Here is a 25,115-nt window from a genome sequence, read left to right as displayed (position 1 = left end):
TTGTCACAATACTGTTGTCGTTTCCAGAGCAGCCTTTTGGAAATCCCTGTTGCCAGTTGTTTTTTTTTAATGTCTCTAAATATTACCAAAACAATTCATCTGATTGGGACCAAGAACCAAGTGGGGATTGAGTCTTAATCCAGACCATATCAAGACCAGGACTGCAATGGAGCAGTGCAAATGGAACCCAAGAGATTCAGGACTAAAACCTTCACATTTATAGCATTTAGTTGACGCTTTTATCCAAAGTAACTTACAAATATGATTGAGCACAACTTGAGCAATTGAGGGTTAAGGGCCTTGCTCAGGGGCCCAACAGTTGCAACCTGGCAGTGGTGAAACTTGAACTGGCAACCTTCTGATTACTAATCAAGTACTTTACCCACTGATCTACCACTGCTCAATAATCAGAAACATAGCTGATCAAACATCCGCTGTGTAGACTGAGGCCAGATGCTTTACTGACACAACTGTGTTTTGATGTCTTGGAAACAGCAAATCTTTTAGGTCTAAAATGAAAACACACACATTGGTGGCAATGTATTATTCTCAAGGAACCTACTCCAGTTGCAGAGGATTTCTTCCTTATAAACATCCATTTGTACATTCTGTTTAATTTTGTGCATATAGAGGTTTAATGCTTTAAGAGGATCTTGCTTGTCATTCACTTTGTTGCTATCTGGGTTATGAGTTCTGGACCATCACAACTTTAAAATCCTATCCAAACAGACCATTTATTTCAAAGCATTACTTTATGATTCCATAGGCGTGGAAGATTGTTTGGACCAATTTCAGAATTATCCTGCCAGAGATTTGAAAGTCAACACTTTACGCTCATATATTAAGGCCTTGATGTTTAAAATTTTAGAAATATTTATAAAAAGTTTATAAAAATCTTTTACGAACCACTAAGAGTATATCGAGTATATATTGTAGAATCTTAGCAAAAAAAAAGCCAACTCTCTCGCAATAAACTGAAAGCAATCCTTAACAATACTGTTGTCATGCACACAGTTAATGTATTAGGTCCGAGGCAGACAATGTAACGTGTGGTGGCCCGAGTGCCGCAGAGCGAGGGGCAGGACGCACAGACTTTCTTCGACATGGACGAACATTTAATTGAAACATAAAGACGACGGCACTGACGTGTTACAAACATTGAACGCAACACGATTACATTTAACAACGGCAAGAAAAACATTTAACGTTCACACATTACGCCAACAATAACCGACAACACTGCACACAACCACAAGAGTTTACATACACAAAGACTAACACAATACAGGTGTGTACAGGTGTGGCTATGAACATGACCCTCCTACTGCACGTGGCTGGCCAAACCACGTGCCTCGCGGGAGGCGAGCGTTCCGTCACAGACAATAGAGTGTCCTGCTTCTAAAATGGGTACAAACCACAGGTATGTGCCTCATAGAAGAAACTTCACATTATTCTTAAAAGGAGGAAATGCTGGCATTACTGTTACATATTTTGTTAAATATGGTGCATTTACAGAAGAATATGTAATGTTTTGCATTGAAGTTTTTGGTTTCTTCTGTAGAGCTCTGTTTAAATCCCAAATATAAAAATTATTTGAATTGGTTTCAGTGTGCTGCAATTTCTAAAATTATATGTGACCTGTTCAATTTTAATACAGGAACTGTATTATATACTACTTTCTGCAATTTACAAGATACAGTATACATAAAATGTTAAAACACTAGAAATTTGAAATATTTTAAAATGCTTTTAAAATTCACAGTTTTACCATTCTGACCACTTCATAGTGTCATGTGCAGAGATAATCATATACTCTGGCCCACATTCAGAAACATTAGATTTGAAAATTTAAACTAAACTAAACTAAACTAACTAGATCTGAAAGTTAACTAGGAGTGCCCATTTAGGCTAGTACCATGATATCCCACCACCTACCATTAAATAGATGCTTGTAAATCCCATACAGAATCCACTCCATGTGCACACACACAACACAGTCAATATACATTCCATTCCAACCCCTAAAGCTTAGTTTTTTTTTTCTTTATAAGAGTAGAAGGCATGATCCAGCCCACTATCTCCGCAGTAATCAATGTGTATTTGTATGAGACTCCAGGTCTCTAGGCTACTAGGTGAGAGATGAGCAGCAGGTTACAGTTCCCACTTGGATGACTTTACAAAGGCCAGACCATCACCAAAAAGTAATAGAAATTTGAGCAGCTGTGCAAGGTAGGAGTGATAGACAGCCACAAGAACTGTGCAGACACCTCGGAAATTTCCCTAAAGCACGCAATCATGGCGAGTTTGCTGTAAACACCTTGCAACCACAAATTGGAGTACAAGATCTCCTAAGATTCCCAACAAAGGGAATAAGACCAAACAATGTTTGCTTTTTTTTGGCAGATGTAAAAGAGCATCCGGTTTTTGAATAGTAAAAGTATGAAAATGAATATTATTATATTCCTTGGTGGCCTGTGAGTGTTACCTCTAACCACCATTGGGAATGTATAATGTCCATAGCTTCATCTCATCTTTGCTCTCCTTTTGCACTTGTATGTTATATATTACTGGCGATATAACAAACTGAGTCACATGATTGACATGAGTGTTGCTCTGGCTACTGGTCACAAAATGACATGGGCTTTCACTTCTCTTTAGCACAGTAGATTTTATATTCTAGAGCATCAGACATCAGTCTTCTTTCTTAATATTTGACCATGTTTGGTCCAAATTACTTTAATCCTTTCTCTTAGTGTCATCACTCTGAAGGTCTTTGTGACATGTCGTGCTGTACCCCTTTGTGCAAAGAATTCAGCAGTTTTGGGTTGAAGCTCTTAGCAGTTACTATTAACAGGAAAATTCCTAACAAGAAAGACTAAAAAACTGTGCTGGAAATTAGAGTGGTGCAAGCAAATATAACAAAATATTAAATCTACCATTCACAAAGGGGGCAAACAGTTTTTGCTATTCAACCCTCCCCTGGGTACCTCCATTGTGGCAATTAGAGCTAATTATATGGACAGTATGTCTCCCATGGCTAGTGGTTTCATTTTTCAGCTAATGATCACATTATTAACAGGTATCCCACAAGTCTAGGGCACAGACCTCTACAGGAATCCAAGATTTAGTCAGGCATGGTTTGGGCAGCTAAAAGGGACTACCCGCCAGCCGAAGTTTTCCACGGAGTGCAAGCAGAAGGCGGCACTTACTGTGCCTGCCAGGCAGCCGCGTGCATGGAATTCCAAGCATCATACGTTCAGGCTGAGGACAGAGTTAATCGGGGCCAAGCTATGACTGACGCATTTGCGACCCAGTATCTGGTCCCAGTCTCAGAACGAGCACTCCCAAATCTCTAGGGATGTAAAATCCCCTCCCATGACATGTAACTGGGAACCAAAAAAGAGAGGGATTGGTTCAAGCCAACTGTCAATCTGGCTCTCCACATCATCTGCCAGCCTGAGCTTCAAGATCAATACTTCTATCAAATGTTGTAATTGCCTGGTGTATGGACACTTGAGTTGGCGGACTGGGAGTAAATGGGGTCATATAAAAGGAAGAGATTGGGTTTAAGCATAAATGGAGGGAGGAGAGGCTGTACCTGTTCTTTCAGACCATCAAGGACACAGTTCCTACAGGGTTTGAATTTCTGAATGAAACTTTTTACACTCCATGTATTAATTCCAACACAGCACAAGTGCTCATTGTGTATGTGAACTGCAGTGCCTTAGCAGTTTGCACCCAGCTAATGCAAAATGAAAAATACTTTCTGCCAGCAGTAGTAAGCAACACTACTCCTGTTTCTCCTGCTTCCCATGTATTGTTAATCCTGATTATTCCCCTGAATATCTGTCAATAAAAAGAACTTTGATAATATTAATTTACTACCATGGCAATCAGACTTCCCCGATGTTATATATATATATATATATATATATATATATATATATATATATATATATATATATATATATATATATATATATATACACACACACACACACACACACACACACACACACACACACACACACACACACACACACATACATATACACACACACACAGTAATCCTGTTTGTTATCCCTAGCTCTGAGAAACATACCACATCATGAACAGGTTTTTTTATTATATTTTATTATACTACACATTGTCGGTACTTTCATGAAGCCTGTATACTAACATCACCTGCTTACAGCATTTTAGATACCTCCAGACACTGAATTACCAAGTAAACCTTGGCCTCTGCTAGCATTTAATGGAACAGGTGGAATATTTTTCTCCGCAGCCAAGCTCAGACCATGGCACAGAGGACACGGGGGCTACCCCAGAGGACCTGTGTCATTACTTGATTGAAGTACCTCATCACATCCCCTCAGGTTCATCACCTTCATTAGCCAATAATTCTAATGTCTACTCACCTCAGTTCTCAGCCTGTGTAACAAAAAATAGAAAAAGAGGTGGAGGGCAGGTGGTGTTTGGGGGTGTGTTTGAGCGAGTATGTGCACATGTGTGAGAAAGCACGAGAGTATCAAAGAAACTCCTCACACTATACTTTGCTCCCATTGACCTCATTATAATCTACACAGTTTGCTCAAACCCCGCAGTCACTTCAGGCCTGATTGCAGCTCCGCGGTTGGCTACGTGTGAATCATGCTCCAGTGGTGCAGGAAGAGCATGGCTCCTGGGCCCCCGATTCTCTGCCAGCACTCAGAGAGCTCGCAACCACTTCCTTGACTACACTCTGCACTAGTGCCACTCTAGCCATTGCTGTGACTTCAGCTGTCATGCAATAGCAGCAGCCTGTCACTGAACAGCTTGGTCTTCCTTCAAAAAGAGATATAAAACCTAGATTCATGGCTTTTTTTTAATAGACAACCTTCGTTTCAGCTAAGAGCTCCTTACCCAGCTTTCATTCTTATTCAGATCTCACTTGCACCAGGTGATATTTCATAATACCTTTACAATGCATGACATTTGCCATTAAAACCCTAACTAGCGGTATTACAATTACACCAGGACCACTGCAATCTATTGCCCTTGTAGCAAATTATTCTGTAAATGCACTAGAGTTAAAGCAACAAAAGGAAGCAGAATTTCATATATACAGACACAGATCAGCTTGCGGACCTGTCTGAAATGTTTTTTTCTGAACAACTTGTGTGTACTACACTACATGTTTTTTTTCTGAATGTTTTTTTTTAATTTTATTAAAGCTCTATCTGTGTATAAATATATAAGGAGTGTACAGTTCCACTGTGTGTATACAGTATAAATAAATGCTTGTTTGTGTGTGCGGTATGTGTTACACACACATATAGATATACATGCATATATATACTGTGATTTATATATCTAAAGAAGACTCCAAGGAGTAACTGCAGTGTACTATAGTAACAAATGTAGAGGTAGTCAGAATGGCAGAGTAGGAGTAGGTTAGTAGAGGAAAAGTTGTAGTCAAGTCCCCAAGCTTTCTAGAGAAACAAGACATATGTATATGTAAGTAAATGTGTGTGTACATACATGGTACACACAAACACACACACACACACACACACGCACACACAAAGATAAGCAAGCAATAGCAAATCAGCTAGAGCTAATGATTGTAGATAAGATGCAGAAACACATGCGACTGAAAGAGGAAACAAAAAGTCAAAGGCTGAAACCAAGATTGTCCCAGTGGTTATTAGAGCACATGGGTCTATGACTCCTGATCTGAAAGAGGCTTAAATAGATTCCAGGAATGACACCATCAATTTAATTCCAGAAGCAAATGACCTCTTTTTTTTCTTTTTTTTTAAAAAAAAAAGATCTCACATGAATGTCTTAGCCCAGAAGGGTCAAATGTATGTCCAGAGGGGTCAATCATCTGTCCTGGAGGGCCATAACACTGCTATTTAATGTTTTTTCCTCAACCAAGCACAACCAACTGAATTCATGGAGAGCAAGATAATTAGCCAATGAGTCAACTGAAGTATGTTTGAATAGAAAAACCACTTCACAGTAGTGTGCAATGGTCCCCTGGGAACAGATTTCCAATGACAAACTCTCTGCATTACCCACTTCTCCAGCCTTGCAGCCATTACTGAAAATAACCATTTTCCGATTAGGGCTGGCTTGAGAAATAGACAATGAGTACTCCTCTACCCTGACATTCTGCCATTCCCTACACCTCTCATGAACCCCGGTGTGAGGGAGTCCTCAGGCTGTCCCCCACCACGGAAAGAGGCTCAGCCTAGGAGGAGAGGAAGATTTCCCAGCCTTGGCCATCAAACGCTTGGAGCGGCACACACATCCAATGACATTTAAATACTGTTGGCATTCTCATTATTGCTCTCAATAAATGTCACAGGTGACAGCACATGGCTGCGTTTGTGTGACAGTACTGTGTCTGTCCAAAGGCGATTTATCCCAGCTCCAAATGCATATGGTTCAGTGAAGATCAAAACAGACAAGATGAGTGATGTATACTTTTTGAAAGGAATAAAGACACACATCAGCTTCACATATTAACAAGTAACTCTTGGTGCACCCAACAGTTATATATTGAATATATAACATATACTGAAACACTGATAAAGGATCTCTTATCAATATGCAGAAAATTACTTAATTATGGTTTAATTTGAATTGGACATAGAATTGAAACTGAGAATGACTAATATATTAATCAAATAGAAATCAGACACAAGCTGCAGAGGTCATGAAATTAATGAGCATTTCAAGTGGTTATTTAGCAGATGACTATTCTATCATGTGTCACTGAACGCTCGCCTCCCGCGAGGCACGTGGTTTGGCCAGCCACATGCAGTGGGAGGACTTTTGTTTGTGGCCACGCCTGCACACACCTGTACTTCGTTTTGTCTGTGTGTATTTAAACTCACGTCAGGGTGTGCAGCGTTGTTGGTCATTGTAGACGTAATGTCTGAATGTAACATGTTTGTGTTAGATGTATTCTTGTGTATCGTGTTTGTTTAAATGTCAAATTGTTTCATGTTCATGTTTATTATTTGTAATACGTGTGAGTGCCGCTGTCATTTATGTAATAAATGTTCATCCCTGTCGAGGAAGTCTGCGCGTCATGCTCTATGCCCTGTGGCACTCAGGCCGACACGCGTTACATCATGTGTTGTCACTTCCCAAAAAACCTTATATACAAGCTATTTAGGCTTTAAGCAACTACAGTCATGCATGGTCTCCTATATATTTCAGGTTAAATCACACCAGACAGGAATAAGCAGATCAAACTGAATTTCATCTCGCCACACAAATCCAGCATTTTGCAACAGTTTCATGAACAAATTCATGAATTCCAACTTGGTGCCCTTGACTTGGTACACTTGGCTTGGCACACCTGACGTGAGTTCTCTATGACCTCATCTCTGCTCAACTCGGCTTCCTCGACATACATTTTCCACTTTATAATGAAATGTTACAAGACAGTGCAGACAGAAGTCTAACAAGACATTTTTCTATGTCATATCTTGTCTGACATCCCAGGCGCTGCAATATCACCTGCATACACAAAACCACGGCTAGGGAATCAATGTTCCTTATTGAGCATTGTCAGTCAATTTCTTTCCAGCAATCCAAGGCCAGACAGGGCATGACTGAAAAGTGAGGCAGGGTTTCAAGCAATGTTTGTATGTTCAACAAATGCCTCCCTAGTGCAGTAGGACAATGGGTAGGGTGGGGTAGGGTGGGGTAGGGTGTAACACAGCTACTACATGAGCAAAGCCTGATAGATCAAGCTTTTGACATGACCAGTTAATAAACAGTTTTTAAAAATTGTTAATAATGTCACCTTAAACAATGGCTTAAATTATTACTTTATTATCCATCCTCATTAAGACATTTAGTTTGGGCAGTCACAAAAATGATTATAACCAACCACTATGCCTGTGCTTAGTTTCAAAGTAAACGTTTTCAGTTGATGTGGACATGATGTTGTGGACATATGTAAATGATGTTGTGCTGGGACAATGTTTGTGATCTGAGAAATAAAATGGGCTCTGCTTTAGTAAAGGTACCTGAAAAAGAGCAAGGAGGCTGGTCCAGTGCATTCTCTCTCTCCCTCTCTGCCTCTTAGCTCACCTCATCTATTATTATTATTGTCTGTAAACACTCCGGCTGGAGACATACAAGGGCCTTGGTAACGGAGAGGTATGGAGCAATAACTCACCCTTTGGCTCGTTCTTTCTTTTTTCCACTCTCCCTCTCTACCTATCTCTTTGCTCAAGAACCAGCAAGGCCATCATAAGAAGGAACAGTGAGAGACAATATTGGCAATGCTGGGTCCTGCTATTTAAAAATTGAAATTTTTGAAGTTTTCAAGTGTCTGCACCGTTTATGCAAAACTGGAAATAACTGGCATTGTTCACTGGCAAACCAGGAGAAACTCCTTTGAGACAGACCAAGCAATGTGGCAGAGATGGAAAAAGAGAAAGACTGAAACAGTAAGTTCACCTCTTGCATGCTTTGAGAGACCCTCTCAGCTTAGCACTTGTGCTAGGTGGTCTGAGTGAGAGCTGGTGTCTTGCAACAGCCCACTCCATTCACAGGTCACATTATAATTCAGGCCCTGACAGACCACCACAGCAATGACAGCACCCTCAGGTCTTAGTGAGCCATAATTCTGCACCCCAACTGTAAATGCAGCTATGTCCTTCAATATGAAGAATCAATTCAGGCTCTACACAGGGAGCTGTACATTCTATAATGTACAGTTGCAATAATTATTACATTAAGTATTACACTAGAAAATATGAACTATACTTAATAAATATAGGCAGATACATGCTAAATATACCCAGAAACAACACTCATCACTTCTTTTGTTAGAAAGACCTACCTTGTACATTCGCTCACTTGCCATTTCATATAGATGCATTTTATAAAATAAACTGATTGTATACCTAACTGGAATTTCATAAATGATGACGGTATACCATACACCCATACACAGCTCAACACCATTAAACATGTTTCACATGTGGGAAGAGGTTTTGACACTTGCATGCAGTGTTTTGTTTTATCCTAACATCACATTACCAATGTTGAACTTGAACATATTTTAAGCTCTCATTGTTTCCTCAATAGTAACATCCCATGACCACTATTTTTCAATTTGTTATGCTTACTCTTGTTCAGTTTGGGTAGACTCATAGACAAACATTTGGTGGCCTATTAAATGATGGAGGTTCAGGTCTTTAGAAATCTTTTTTTATCCCGTTTTATTTTCTTGCCATTTTATTGTCTTTATTGTCAGCGCCTGACTGTGACGCTTAATCAACACCTTTTAAATGATGACGGTATACCAAACACCCATACACAGCTCAACACCACTAGACATGCTTCAAATGTGGGAAGAGAATTTGATACTGGCATGCAGTGTTTTGTTTTATCCTAATATTATATTACCAAATGTTGAACTTGAACATATTTTAAGCTCTCATGGTTTCCTCAATAGTAACATCCCATGACCACTATTTTTCAATTTGTTATGCTTACTCTTGTTCAGTTTGGGTAGACTCATAGACAAACATTTGGTGGCCTATTAAATGATGGAGCTTCAGGTCTTTAGAAATCTTTTTTTATCCCGTTTTATTTTCTTGCCATTTTATTGTCTTTATTGTCAGCGCCTGACTGTGACGCTTAATCAACACCTTTTAAATGATGACGGTATACCATACACCCATACACAGCTCAACACCATTAAACATGCTTCACATGTGGGAAGAGGATTTGACACTGGCATGCAGTGTTTTGTTTTATCCTAATATTATATTACCAAATGTTGAATTTGAACATATTTTAAGCTCTCATGGTTTCCTCAATAGTAACATCCCATGACCACTATTTTTCAGTTTGTTATGCTTACTCTTGTTCAGTTTGGGTAGACTCATAGACAAACATTTGGTGAACTATTAAATGATGCAGGTTCAGGTCTTTAGAAATCTTTTTATATCCCATTTTATTTTCTTGCCATTTTATTGTCTTTTCTTGCCCACTTGTCTTCTGAGGTGACCTGAAATCTTTTGATCTGGCCCTATTGCATTCAGACAGAATTCTGATATATAGTGTATAACACCTCACTACATTCACTCTCTTCTGAAAATCATAGCTCATTATCCTAGTAGTTCATTTCTTCATCAATGATCAAGAAATACATAGCAAAGCAAAATATGTGTGGCAAATTAACATTCCTGAGAAAAGCACAACTTTGAATTTAGTGCCACATTGGTCTCATTTATAGTACAAAAGGTGGGTGTCTATGGAGACAGCTAATTACAGAATTTCTGCTGTGTACTCCACATACATGCATACCAGAAAACAAGCAATAATTACATGCTTACACTGAGAAATGCCAAGAAATAAGACTGCTTTATTTAAGATACTGGCATTGTATTCCCGTACTGAAGCAAAAGTTAAATATGTACCTTCAAGACTTGCTTACCCGATAATCAGTTTCATTAAGTAGACTGTCAGTAGCACTGGAGGCTGAGGGTACAGCTAATAGGAATAATTTGGCCTAGCTTCTGTCAAGCTTCAACTTTCATATAACAACACTTCATATAAGCATTCCAGAAAACAAGCAATAATTACAGGAATACACTAATAAAGACCAATAAATGCCACTTTATTAAAACTATTGGCATTTTTACTACTGTGCTGAGGCAAAAGTTCAATGTGTACTTTCCAGATTTGCTTACCCACTCACTTTCACTAAGCATATTATCAACTTTGTCTTGGCATTAGTTCATTGTTTAAACTATATTACTGTCAAGAAATAACCGTCCTTGACCTCTAAAATTAAAAGAAAAATGAAGCTGTCATGTGGTTAAGTGTGAAGCAGTTCCAACGACGTGAAAGCCATTTTATATAGTTTTTATATGTTATGAGTAAATTAGCAAAACAGAAAAGAAAAAAGACAAAATGTCAATTAAAAAATTATTCTGACAGACTGAATTAATGTGTTTACCTGCATGGTACTGAGTTATACAGATCAAAGCTTAACCATAGTGGTTGCAGTGATTTAGAGCCTTCACCGAATACATGTTCCATCCAATAAACACAACGTTGAATCACATATGCAGTACTCAACACAGAGATTACAGAGAGTACCTCAACAGATTCACAGATGCACATGACAGTCGTGACAATGTCACAAGGAACCATAATTTCTGTAGCTGGGCTTCAACCCAGCTACAGAAGAGAGAGAGAGAGAGAGAGAGAGAGAGAGAGAGAGAGAGAGAGAGAGAGAGAGAGAGAGAGAGAGAGAGAGAGCTCAAATGTAAGAACAGAGTATTCAGACTTCTTGGCACAAAGACCACCAGCCCTATTTGACTTCCCACTTGAACCTCTTTGCTACTATTTTCATGCTTCTGTAATTGGCCTCCCATATCTGTAATTGGCCTCCCATATCTATCATTAAACCTTCCATTTCTGTGAGGCTGTAGAGGTTTTATCCCATGTTTAATCATCAAACCTCCCATTTCTTTGAGGCTGTAGAGACTTTAACCAGTCTTTAATCATCAACCCCCCCCCCCCCCCCCCCCCCCCCGATTTCTATGAGGTTATAGAGATTTTAACCATGAAACTTCCACTTTTACCTTGATCTTTCACATTTCAGTCCTCAGTGCAAGAGGGCAATTTTAACATCAGTGAAAGTGAATTACTACATCCATAAAATGGACTTGGGTTGCATCTTTTACAGAACCAAGTCAAAATGTGGCCATCATCTAAAGAAACGTGAAGTGATTGTCTGCACTCTTTAAAAATTCTGAGACTGGGAGAAACATGGATTGAAAATAAAAGGGTGGCTCTTTCCCATTTTGTTTTTTAACCATTCCTCTCTTACTAAAATAGCTTGCTGATAGGACTCTTTTATGCTTTGTTAGCTTGATGATTTATACCCTGAGGAACAGGATGATTCTCATGAGGGCCTGTTCATGGTCTAGAGGCTCACTGGACTGTGTCAAGATATGGCTTTGTGTGTACATATACTGAACAGTAGTACATCAAACATATTTACACAAAATCACAGCATTTCTAAAATATATCATCTCAAAAAATGGAAAGAAAATTTTGCTTTATTTGATGTCATGCAATGGTACCATCTTTACCTTAAATTCAGCACCTGACGTTGATGGTCAAAGTGATACCACTTTGTGATGCTCCAGTGATATCAAAAGCATTCTTTAAACAGCCATGGTTCACTGCTTCAATGTCATAACCATGGTCATGGCACTGGGGGTTCCATTGTACTGAAGGTTCCATTATACTGGAAGAGCCTATCAATGGAGGATATGCTATTCAAGAGGGTCAGGCTGCCAGCCTGTTTTCTGTGTTTTCTTGTTTCTTCTTCAAGAACTCGCAAGAAAATCAACCAGCTTTGCTACTGTTCATACAAGTACAAACAGTTTGTGAGGTTTTAATCTGGAATCCATTGCTGGGACCGAGTTCAATGCAGCTCGCTATCCGCAGCAGGTTCATCAGAGGAAAACTGAGTTGGAACGATGGTAGTGTTCCTCTTGCCTCACCCATGCTGAAGTTATTTATTGGCCAATCAGAAATGTGTAAGCAGTTCAGCTGCAATGAGACCGCTTTTTTCCCAATGGGAGGAGCAGCTGTGTGCCAGTGAATGGTCTCCTCTCAGTGAGAAACTGTTGTTCCAGACTTTGTATGTTTGGAATAAGCCACTACTTAGCTCTCACTCTCACAAACAGCAAGAGTTTAGGCACATAGCAATAGCAATGGAAACTAGATATGAGGATACATTAAAAGGCAAAGTGTGAGAATCACAGTACTAAGAAATGCTATCTCACTCTTAAATACCCAAGCTATCAACTTTTTTCTTATGTTTTCATATGAACACCAAGCAGAGTGTATTCTGGATAGACTTAAAAATAACAGAAGAAAAAAAGCCTTTTTTAATATTAACATCATACTTTATGAAGCATTCGACAGCTGAACCTGTATGTGGTTGAAATGAAATGTGTGGATGGCATGTATAATGAAGCTCTCACTATCATCATCAATGTCTGGACCTCCAGAGTTGTAAACCACGCTGAATGTATTAGTTATGCATAAACTATATTTCAGTTCAAGCATGATTTTAATCCTCTTTCTCCTTGTCAAGACATTCTGTTTCTAATTCACCTGTTTCAGGCATTGTTGAGTAATCAATAGTCTTGACCGAGGGGATTCTGAAGAGAACATGTACCTAAAAAAGACCAGCATAACACCTTATAAGTTTTTATTACAACACTGCCGTAACACACATCAGCACTTAGGCATTCTTCATATTTATTCTGGCACCCAAATGCAACCAATAAGTGCAGTATAGAGATAAAGCCTTGCCCATCTTACATTAACAACATTCTGTATTAGTACTGTAGGAAGATTAGTGACAGAGTAAGATGTTTGTATATGTTTGTGTGTGTGTGTGTGTGTGTGTGTGTGTGTGTGGTGGGGGGGGAGTGAATCTAGTTAGCTAAAGTGATTTGGATATGATGCATACATAAATTTTATGTCTGTGCTCAGTTCTTATGTGTTCACCACACTAAAAAACAGATCTTCTCAAAGGACAGGAGCGAGGGGAGTTCAAACAGTGCACATCCGAAGGAGCGCCTCACCTCTGCATATGCACACCAGGAGGAGTGCATCACCTCTGCATGTGCACATCAGGAGGAGCACATCATCTCTGCAAGCAAGAATAGGGATGATTCCATGCCATTTCTATTAATGTTCATGCAGGAGTTTTCACAAGACGCAGCAAACCCGCATTCTCACTTATAGCCGAAGTGGAGTAGAGGCATTTGCATTATTCAGAGCATCAGTAAGACAAAGCACAGTGAACCCCATGTCAGAGGACTAAATTCCATCTGCTTCAAAGGTGTACTTACTGTACTTACTGTTCTCCTAGACTTAAGTACACAGTTGTAGGTCTACAATCTAATATCATATAGTATCATAACAGCACCCAATCAACTTTCAGTTCAGTCACTCCCCATGGTTGGTCTCAATTGAATATTACCAACTCATGTAGATCATTAACTCATCATCTTGATTGCCTATGTATATACTATATATAAATATAATTATTCAAAATCTCCCTCAAAAATGAAGTGATCATCTAACTATTCTAAATCATTCCCACCTGAGAGTTGTTTTATTTTTAAATAATAATGTATTCTTCCAGAAACATGGCACACATATTTGTTCAAAAACTATTGGCAGCCCCTAAAAAACATTTAAAATTTAAACAAAAATTCAAAATCTTGGAGTAAAAGCCTCCTATTGCTGCTAGTCTCCATTATTGTCTATTGTCATTATTTACCATTTCTGTTTCTTGGGCTATATATATGAAGTTACATACTATCATTTTGTAGACATCCATGTTGATGTGTGGATGATGTGGACCTAAGAATTGGTTATATAAAAACATACTAGTCAGTTAACATTTCCATTAAGTACAATCAGGGTGATAATAAAAAAGTCTGAAAACCATAGAACAGCAAACTCACTGCAACTAAGCTGTCTGAACAATGGTTTTGTAGATACACAGGCCATAGGAAATCAATCATATTGACTGAGTTTGGTCAATTAAAAAAAAGAGTGCACACAAAAAATTGTTTGCAAATTATTGTAGTTATACAAGATCTTTAATAATAAGCACAGGAATTAAGTACAAACATTTCGATCACTAACAATAGTTAGAGATTTGCCAGGAAGAGGATGCATAAGCATATTGCCTCTATGTGCAATAAGGAGGATGGTAGGAGAGGCAAGGAGGACCTTAAAGATCCCAGTTTCAGATGTGTATAGTTTATAGTGGTTTTCAACACCACTTTCATGAGCACTTTTGGAAGAGGTCTACAAAAGAAGCCTTTCCTAAGTGCAGTAAACCTGAACTTTGCTAAATGTCACTGGAATGACAAATGGAATCATGTAATGTAATTAGATGAGGCAAACAACGAACTTTTCAGTCATGCAAGCCATCACATTTGGTGAAAAAATGGTGACTACAAAGAAAAGATCCTGATTTTCCACTGTCAAATACAGTGGAGGATCTCTGATGCTTTGGGGCTGTTTTGCAGCTTAAGGTCCAGGGACTCTTGTGAAAATCAATAGCATAATAAATTCCACGAAATACCAAGAGATTTAAGCCCAAATTCTGCCTGCCTCTGCTAGAAGGCTGAAACTTGGCTCTGGGAGAGGACTTTCAAAAAAGATAATGACCCCAAACACATCAGAATCCACTGAGAAATGGTTTGAGTAACACAAAACCAAAGTTCTGCAATGGCTTAATTTTCCAGAAAACACTTTGGTAAAACCTGCATGATGTATTGAGGACTTCTTTCCACAAATGAAGACTCAATAATATCAATGTTTAACATGCAAATATACATTTTTCTAAAGGCCATTTATTCCGGAGTTGAGGACTGTGTGTGATGCACACACCCACACACACACACACACACACACACACACACACACTCATTCTTTCTCTCTGTGTGTGTGAGTAAAATTAAATTTGATAATAAAAATTATTGTCATCTTTGGTGTTTTTGTGTTCCCTGTTATTTCTAATCTACTCTCAGCATCACATTTTGGACTGCTGTACTGCTTATCAGATTTGTTGGAGACTCTTGCTGGGTACATGGGGCTCTAGTTTTTGGATCACTAGTTTGGCTGTCAGCACAAATTGCTGCTATAGGCCAGGATATCCAATCTCATTTGTCACATGCAATAACTTCACTTTACACTTTATCATCTTGGTTCTGAGAATGACTGCACACTGCACCAGCTGAAAGTTGAGCACAGTGGTTTTTGAGCATTCTGCTGTCCCATTCAAAAACAGCTAAAGTGGGTTAGCAGTCTGCTTCCATCACACTGCACTTCAAACTACTGGCCTTTATCCCTTCTGTATTGTGCAATTAGTAATTACAATCATTTGGACGTTCTCCTCCTTCAGCAGAATAACCCCCCCCCCGACCATTTCTGCCTTCTGTATCTTGAAACTTTATCTATACTTGTTACTTCTCCATGCAGTTGCTCAATTTCTTCCTGAAGGACATTGGTATCTTCACAGTGAAATACAATTGCATGAATTCTGCACAATGTGGGTGCACAACAGGAATGGAGTGGGTCTGAGATGTTTCCATTGATCAACATGTTTTACAGGTCTGAGGACATGAATGAAATGAATGGCATCTAAACAGGACAGGAACAGTTATTTTCAAAATGTCTTGCGCAACAGGTGGACTGCCCAGTTAAAATTTCAATGGATACAGCAATTTGAAAGAGACAGAAACTCTTTAATCAGATTCTTTTGAATGAATTATTTCCATCCAACACAAACCTTCAGTCCTGCTGTCATGCTTACCATCAGCATGTCATGTTTCATCAGTGTCACTGTTCATTTTCGTTTCCTCAGTGTCTTCCACCGGTATAACGTGTTGCATGTGAATTTCTCCTAATCGGCTCCTACACATTTGAACTAGATCGCAATCTCAGAACACAATTAACGTAATCCTTTCAGTCACCATGACAATTATATAATAATAATTGTAGATGGCATGAAAGGAGTGATTAAACACTTGCATTTCTGAGGACTTTATTCACATAACAGAGTCTTTATTTCTGTTCTCCAGTCTTCTACCGTCACCCCCCAATAGGAGCAACAGTAGATGGAGATGAAACAGTCCAAACCTCATTATCTTCCCTGTGTGTGTCTGAAACAAAACATTGCGCATGATTTATAACCTTCCCCATTTGTTCTTCTCTCTTTTGCTTTGTATTTAAATGTCATACCTCAGATTTTGTTTGAATTAAGCCTCCATCGCTCTCCAGGGCTCTGCTTCAATGCCGTTTTCTCCACCACCCGTTCCCCATAAACAAGACATTCTCAGAGCGACAAATTTACCGCAGCCTTTTACAGCCAGTGATGTCCTCAGAATGTTTGGCACCCAATAAAATAGGTACCTCATGGTGTGGGCAGAAACAGAGGGTGTGCAAAAATGGCAAATAAATGCCTCAAGAGCATATGTGAGCGTTTCTATGAAGCAAGGGTGCAAGGAGCAACTAAAAGTGGCCTAGTCTGACTTCGGATTTTACAGTATCCAAATAACAGGTTCTTGAGAGGCTTCCGGAAAACATTCATTTTAAACAAGCCTAGACAGGATATTAGACAAAAAAGAGGCATCCTTTTCCCCATTTTCTCATTAACATTTCAACAACAATAGCAACAATAAAAATACTGGAAATGTATTTCCTTAATTACATATTTTAGGGGTACAGTATCCTGGGGATTTTTTTTTTCTTTTTAAAATGTATTTATATATTTCTTTTTTGAAGAATGGAGCCATATTTTTACATAAAGTTTATGTTTGAGGATGACAGAGTCAAACTGCATTGTGTTTACCAAGTTGTATTTTAATATGAGGGCAAAAGAGAATGATGACACTTTAATGTCAAATGTATGAAAATGAGCTGTAGAGATAATTGTTTCATTTATTTGAGGTTCCTGTAGTATTTGCAAGTGTCTGATTGAAAATGTTAAACCAAGTTAAGGGAACACTGATATTTGCTATAAATTCATGTTAAATACAGAATGGATATAATCAGGAATAGTATTCTCCCACCTTATTCAACCCACACACTCTTCCAAACATTATGGGAAGGTTTTAAACACCACTGAACATTAGAAGTAGCTATTTGGTGCTCATACATTAAATCCTTGCTACTGTAACTTAGCCTCTACTCACAAAAGATGAAGTGAAAAAAGGTGAAAATCTATCTGTTTTACCCTTTAGTCTCATAGAATTCAACATTCACACAATGTGTTGGCTTCTTAAAGAACGTCCAATCAGTATTATGCAGGAATGAAATGTTGCAACATTTGTACATGCTCACAATTGAATATAATCATAAGATGGTGAAGGCATCTGGAAATGGTAACATGAATAACAAACTTAGAAATCCACATCAAATCATCCCTGCAGTACAGTGACAAATGAAAGCCAAGTTATCCAGTAGCATGTCAAAGATAAGATGTCCCAAATGCTTTTTTAAAATCATTTTAGTTACTTTTTTGGGGGAGGGGGGGGTGTGAATTTTGGATGAATACACAAGAATATTAGTGCATTCTCCAGTCACTGTGCTATACACAGGCAATGTGACAGATCACTTAATGTGCATGAAGAGCTTTTGAAATTAGTGATGCTGCACAAAATGACAATGGCACATTACTTTAGGGAGGGTGTGACAAAGATCCATCAGAGACACATCTCAGAGATCCATCCAGATCCATCAGAGACACATCTCAATTTTACAGCCCCGTCAAGTATTTAAGTCGCCTTGTATTACAGTGAAATACAAGTGCACACTATATGCACAAAATATCTCAACTACCTTTCTACAAACCACTGCAATTACAACTGCAACAACAGTGCAATGTATAATTATACAATTCTATGAATGAACAGTATGCCAACAGACGTTTGGTTATTTCATGTTAATTTCCCTATTAACAATAAAGGCTTGGGGAAAAAATATAACAATTCGTTTTTCTTGCTTTCAGTCCACGGTCATCAAGATGCTTTTCTCTGTAGTTAAAATGTGATTATGGTGTTAATAGCCCGACTGAGGAACAGGCAACCCTTGTCAGTTGGCGGTACTAAGGCACTTCGGTTGGGAAATGATTACCATTCCATCGACAGATTCCATCCGATCCACAACTTTAAAAAGATAGGAATCTAACTCGGGCTTGTGTTTGCTCAGCAAATGACCCCTGACACCTCTGCCTTCGCGTAATCTGCTCTTACTTTCATCAAAGCGAACACGGGAGATGGTCAACTAACAGACCCACGCGTCAACCTTCCCCGCGGAGCCGAGCGATCCAACAAACGGAGGTTAAAACTACGGGCTCAGCTGCTCGCCTGTGCGCTTCCGTTCGCTACGTGACACGTTTTCCTGCCTCTGAGCGGCATCCAGCACTGTGCCTCCATCTCCCGTCGTTGCGATCAGCATTCAGGAGTGGTCGCTCCTTGGCACACGCTGCCTCCAGAGCCATCATGTCTGGGCAGAGTGACGGAGGACACCTACACCGAGCAGATGTTGCTTTTACTGCATGCAGAGGTCATCGGGGAGGCAAACGACAGCAACCATAAGGAGCTGTGTGAACTGCATGTGGCTGCACCCTTAAGACATCCGTTACTCTGTGTGTGGGAATTCCTCATTGGAAGACGTTTTTAGATTTTTTGTTAGATTCGGATTAGATTGTAGATTCTTCTTTTATATACAGAGCAAGACGTAGACAGAGAGAGTTATTGCTTACATCTTTAATCTCCCATCTTCTACTCCAATTATATGAAAATTGTTTGAAGCCAAAATAGCTGTGCATTAAGTCACCTTACTGAGGGCATTTTTCCATTCCAGATCTTTCATAGAGTGAAAAAAAAACAAAACTTAATATATTACCAGAGAATGAGACAAAATATTCAATATAGCCTAATTGAACAATCAAGATGTCAGCCCATGTAAGACTGTAACACTTAGCCCAAGGACAAAGATTAATGGCAGACTACTGCAAACTTCTATTTTTAACGCTAGCTCCTGATTTGTGGTCAATGGGACATCAATAATTAATGTAACTTCAGTTCACAGCTCCTTGCCTGCCATTCTAACGTCAATTATATATTATATTAAACACACACACAAACACACACACCACATAGTCTCATAGGACAGAAATATTTGAAAAAACGCTCAGTTCAAATCATGGAGCTATAATAGGGCTAAAACAACCTGTTGGCACAAACTACTGTAGGGCTTAAGTCACGTCGGGGATGATGCAATTCTTTCAAACCTAAGACTGTAACCACGAAAGGACAACGTGCAATCCAAATACATGATCTTGCGGCCACTCTCTTTTTGTGTCGCAAACAACATGGACTTCAGACTTTTAAAAATATCTTATAAAGACGCTGTCCATCTTAGATCATATTATAATTCAAATAATCGCAGATGAAATCTTCAAACGTTATCTACATGTCACACTGATGTTGTGATCTAATGAACTGCTTTAGAAACCTTTAACTCGTAGAATTTCGCAATGTCTTTATTAGTAAAACAAAGTTTCAGTATTTATTGTGTCACAACGCGATTGGCTACTTTTAGGCTACTATAAGCTATAGGCTACTCACACAAAAACTCCAAATAGCAGAACTCGAATCCCAATCTCCAACGCCAGGTCGCGCATGTCTTTCCTTCGATCTGGAGGCGACATCTTCATGTTCTTTTATCTCTCTCTCAGCAAATCCAAAATTGATCCAAAGATCAACAATGCGGAAAAGTCATTCGTTTTCCACTTATTGCTCTGTCCTCCTTACCACGTTAGCCTCGAAGCTTACGCCCGTTGGGTTACAGTGGAAAACTCGCACGTTTTCTTGATTCTTCGTCGCCGATCTTTGGCTGCGGGACCTGCAAAATAATAGTTTCACGTTTGTCCTTCCTCAATTTCGGTCTCTAATCCATTTGCATGTGCGCATCCGGTGATCTTGTCCATCAACCAGGCGAGAAAACACCGTGGTGAGAGAAACAAAGATACAATTGAACTTGCTTTTGAAGACGTCAGCAGTGAATGGTAATAAAGAATAGGAGATGCCGCATGGCAGAAAGTGACTCAAGTTTGGTTGGAATCTCTCTCTCTCTCTCTCTCTCTCTCTCACACACACACTCTCTCTCTCTCTCTCTCTCTCTCTCTCTCTCTCTCTCTCTCTCTCTCTCTCTCACACACACACACACACACACACAGTCCCCCAATAATTTTTGTTAGTAATAAACTTCTTTACACTTGTAGCATTGATCAAGGACTGTAGACTAATTAATGTAAGAAAATAAAGGAAAGCATTAAAACTGCTTACAGTATTATCATAATTTTTGTTTCATTTTCACTATGAAACGTTACTTCTTTGTTGTGACACTATTTTCACCTCCTCTTCCCCAGCAAGCTGCAGCAAAGCAGGTGCGCAGAATGATGGCAGTACCTGGGGGAGAACTGAGAACTGAACCTGCAGGCAAAACGCAGCTGTACCTCACACAAGTCCATGAATATTTTATGCAACTTTAACACAGCCAGCCTACCACCTACTCCCGCTTTCACTGCAAAAAAGATGTATGTTTTAAAAAGAAATCCATAAGTACATTTTTAGACACTTTACAGTTTCTCTTAATTTAGTTTGCCTAAGTGGTGTAGGATGTTTAAGATGCTCTTGTGTGAGCACTACGGTCTGTTGTAAACATATGTGGGTGGGCACACTCCTTAATCCCCCATGCTCCTACAGGTTCATACTCTTTTTTTGCACAAATTCATGAAAAACTCCACCTCATCTCGCATGCTCGTGTTCCAATGTTCTGCCAGCACAAACACCTTATGCTCCTTTGCTTATGATAAGCCTGTAATTGTAATCACCTCAGTAATGAGCACAAAGCAACAGTGAGCTCACATCAAAATGGCATTACCCCAAAATAAAATCTTCACTTCAAAGTACGCACAAACAAATCTCTGCAACAATAGTGAAAAATAGCGTACCAAACAATCCTGAGAAAAACGCTTCCTCTGTTGATGAAATTATAGGTCATTAATGGTCAAAGTCAATGTCATGCTTAGAATTATGGAAACTTGTAAAAGGGTTTATGTGTGAGGTTAATGGTGTTAAAGGATTGCTTTAAGCTTAAATATCATCTATCCTCTAATACTAGATGTCCACTGTAAAATTATTTCAGTATTTATCATGACATAGTCATATGAATTTCATATCTGTGTTACATAAAGTCATTATATGCATTGCACTTTTGATCCCTTAAAAAATGTGAATAAGCTTATGAATCCCCTCATACTTGCAGCTGAGCTAAACATTATAATATTATGTGTTTATTTATATAAATGTACTTGCTTCACTCAGCTCCGGTTTGTTGCTCCAACTCAGACACCCACTCACCTAAGATTAGCTCCTAGTCTCCCACTTTGTCTTCTTTAAGAGATTCATTCAATCTTTTGCAGCCAGTGCTGGAAATGTCCCCCACAGGAAAGTGTGTATGGACACAGCTCAAGCCAAAAATACCTGTATAGAGGACAGGTAGGTGGATCACACCTTAAACCAAATGTCCTGTATGAGAAAGCTGCACAGCAGTGGTAAGGACTGCTCTCCCTACAGCCAGCCGGTGTTTGCCTATACCACAAAGGCACAGTGAGAAAACACAGAAGCTTCGCTGCAGGATAATGGTGCACTGGGACATGAAATGTTATCCTGTTTCCGGTGTGTGTGTGTGTGTGTGTGTGTGTGTGTGTGTGTGTGTTGGAGGTGGCAGGTAACATTTCATTGTAATTGACAGGTTTTTTTATTTTCTAATATTAAAATGTTTGATGGACGCAGCATTTAGACAAACCTACTCTTGAAATGAGTAGAAGAATAGTTTTAAGGGAGAGAGAGAAAAGAACACTCAGTGACAGAACTATACATTTCCTTCATGTCTCCCTTACACTGTGATATAGGTGTAGGTTATACAGTGTAGGGCGTAAAAAAAAAATGTTACTTGAGCTTTGTAGCTTACTTCATTTGCTTTGATGCCATTATGGTGATGACAGTCAGCCCTGCTGTAAAGGTCAGCTCTGACAACATTATTACTTTCTCCTGCCTTGGAAAGTCTTACCTTGCCTTAACACCACAAAACCACACCATAGCAGAGAGCCAAACTACGCCACTATGGCTGTTTGGCCTTTTTAAATTGAGACAGGTTTCCGTTCAGTGTGCACTGTGAGCCTTAAATCATTGAGATTAAATCCAGAGGGGATCTTAGATTAAAGTAAGAGAATTATTGCAGACGTCATGCATCTTCTATGACTCACAGCTCTGAGGATATTCTGGCATTCCCAGAAGGCTCTGCTGCTCTTTCAGCTGAAGATGATTATGGTAAATGAGTTTGATATTATCCAACTATTTATTACAGTAATCAGCACTTTGTCTAACAGAGCATCATTTGGGGTGCATGTTGGATGAAATGCATAAAAACGTTTGAGGTATCAGAATTCTGTTTCAAACAACCTCACTTTAAAACTGTTTCTGTTCTGCTTAATAAATCATGAACTTTTAAAAATTACATGTTTTTTATCTGAATAAACAGACCAATCCTTAAACGATGGTATAATTCTTTCTTAGACTCTTTTACCATCTTGTGGTGGTAAGGTGCAAACACACCTGAGCGTTCTCAGATGAGAACAGGCATAGAGATCGAAACATCGACATATTCTCTATTTAATGCCTTTAAGGTAAAACTTAGATTTATTTCATTTTTACTTCTTTTGGATAATTGAACCTAGTTTACCTAGTGATTGTTTTTTTTATGTTAAATGTTACTAGGTGTATATCAACTTGGTATTGATTTTTGCTGATCTCAACTCTGGAAACAGTTCAAATGTTTTAATTACACCAAGCTGGAGAGTGATGTTTAAACAAGGACACAGTGTCATTGATGCGAAGCACCAAAGCTATTTCAGTGCTACCAACACCCTATAGATCTGAATTATGTTAATGGTGAATTGAGTGACTGAGTAAATGAGTTAGTGAGTTACAAGCCAAGTCCATGAGGTGCTTCACATCTAAAAAGAAATAATTAGGGGCACAACAATTAAGACAGGGTCATTCAGATTAACATCATAAATTGGAGATTTAGCAGTGACAGATATCAGTGAGGCTAATAAGAAAAGCAACATGTTGCTGGACATTTTTATTTTTGGGTTGGTTGGGTTTTTTTTGGTTTGTTTGTTTGGGGGGGGGGGGGGGGGCTTAGAATTGAACCCCACTGTGAAACATAGGGTTCATTTTACAGGTCATAATTGTTGGTCTTGTTAAAAATTAGCTTCAATGGTTGTGAAGTTTACTGCAATGTATGCTTCTGTCCCAAAAGGTTTGTGTATTATTTGCAATCAATGACTGAATTGCAATCAATTATCAAAAGTGGAATAAAATATTTATTTTGTGTAGTGTAGACCCAGTAGGCATATTTATTCTTCAAAGCAGGGTTTTAAGGTTAATAGAAGACAAAGAAGGCTAGGAAGACAAAGTTGGAAACATTTCAAGTTCAAGTTCAAGTTCGGTTTATTCGTCACATACATAGTCATACACAGTATAACACGCAGTGTTATGCTTTCATCATGTTTAGTGTGTTCAAACGTGCAGAAGAGCAAGTCAGAAAAGTGCATTTAGGTGAATTTAAGTCTAAATTACCATGTAGACCTTACCCTAAAACATAATAAGGTTCCTTCCACGTGGATTCATATAATAGGCATATGATGTCTCTTTTGAATTATGCAAGCTGTCAAATTATTCACCGTGTCACTGATTTTACATGTTGTTTCACAATAATCTAAAGAGAGGCTTCCAAGCATGCAGTAAATCAATGAACTGAAATAGGCTCTCTCTCAGCACGGCAAGAACCTAGCATATTTCACTCAATCATGGCTCAGTCAAAACTGACCTAATTAGAGTCATGATTTAACCAGCAGAAGCTCCATTTTACTGCACTTTACCCACTGTGAAACATATTGGTTCATTTGTTCTTCCATACTGGGTGAAATCTGAGATACAAACTGAAGAAAACATTAAGAGTACCTATCAGCCTTACAACTGTTGGCTGCTACAGACTGCCATAACATCAACTGAAAAGACATGTGCCTTAGGATTGTTTGCAGATAAGACTTACCCCATTAACACTATTACACTATTAGCTTTCATATGTTTTCAATGGAACAGAATGTCAAAGTGAAATTTATATAGTATTTATTTAAATTTATATCACTTCTATATAATTTATTTATATAGTGCTTTTTACAACACACATTACAATTACAAATGTTTCAGTCTTGTGATAGCAATCTGTCAAATAGGATTTAAACCAGGGGAGTGCTTGTCCTTTGATACCAATGAGTGTTTCCAGCCTATCCAGTAACATGTTGTGGTCTATGGAATGCAGCACTAACTACCCAGTAGTTCACAACTGTTGATATATGCTCTACCTCTATCAAATATTAGCAAAATATAAAAGCAAGA

General features: G+C 38.8%; 1 protein-coding gene across 1 annotated transcript in view; it reads right to left on the bottom strand.

Moving 5' to 3' along the window:
- Window positions 1–20,666, bottom strand: part of plpp4 (phospholipid phosphatase 4) — a 61,216-nt gene extending 40,550 nt beyond the window's left edge. Inside the window, exon 1 of the mRNA XM_027026355.2 lies at window positions 20,211–20,666. Within this exon, the coding sequence (XP_026882156.1) occupies window positions 20,211–20,299 (89 nt within the window). The 5' untranslated portion in view covers window positions 20,300–20,666. The remainder of the gene's footprint in view (window positions 1–20,210) is intronic.
- Between the last annotated feature and the right edge of the window lie 4,449 nt (window positions 20,667–25,115).

This window comes from Electrophorus electricus, chromosome 11, assembly GCF_013358815.1.
Source record: "Electrophorus electricus isolate fEleEle1 chromosome 11, fEleEle1.pri, whole genome shotgun sequence".
Taxonomy (NCBI): Eukaryota; Metazoa; Chordata; class Actinopteri; order Gymnotiformes; family Gymnotidae; genus Electrophorus; species Electrophorus electricus.
Note: the sequence above shows the minus strand (reverse complement) of the source record. Positions and strands in the feature narration are given on the sequence as shown.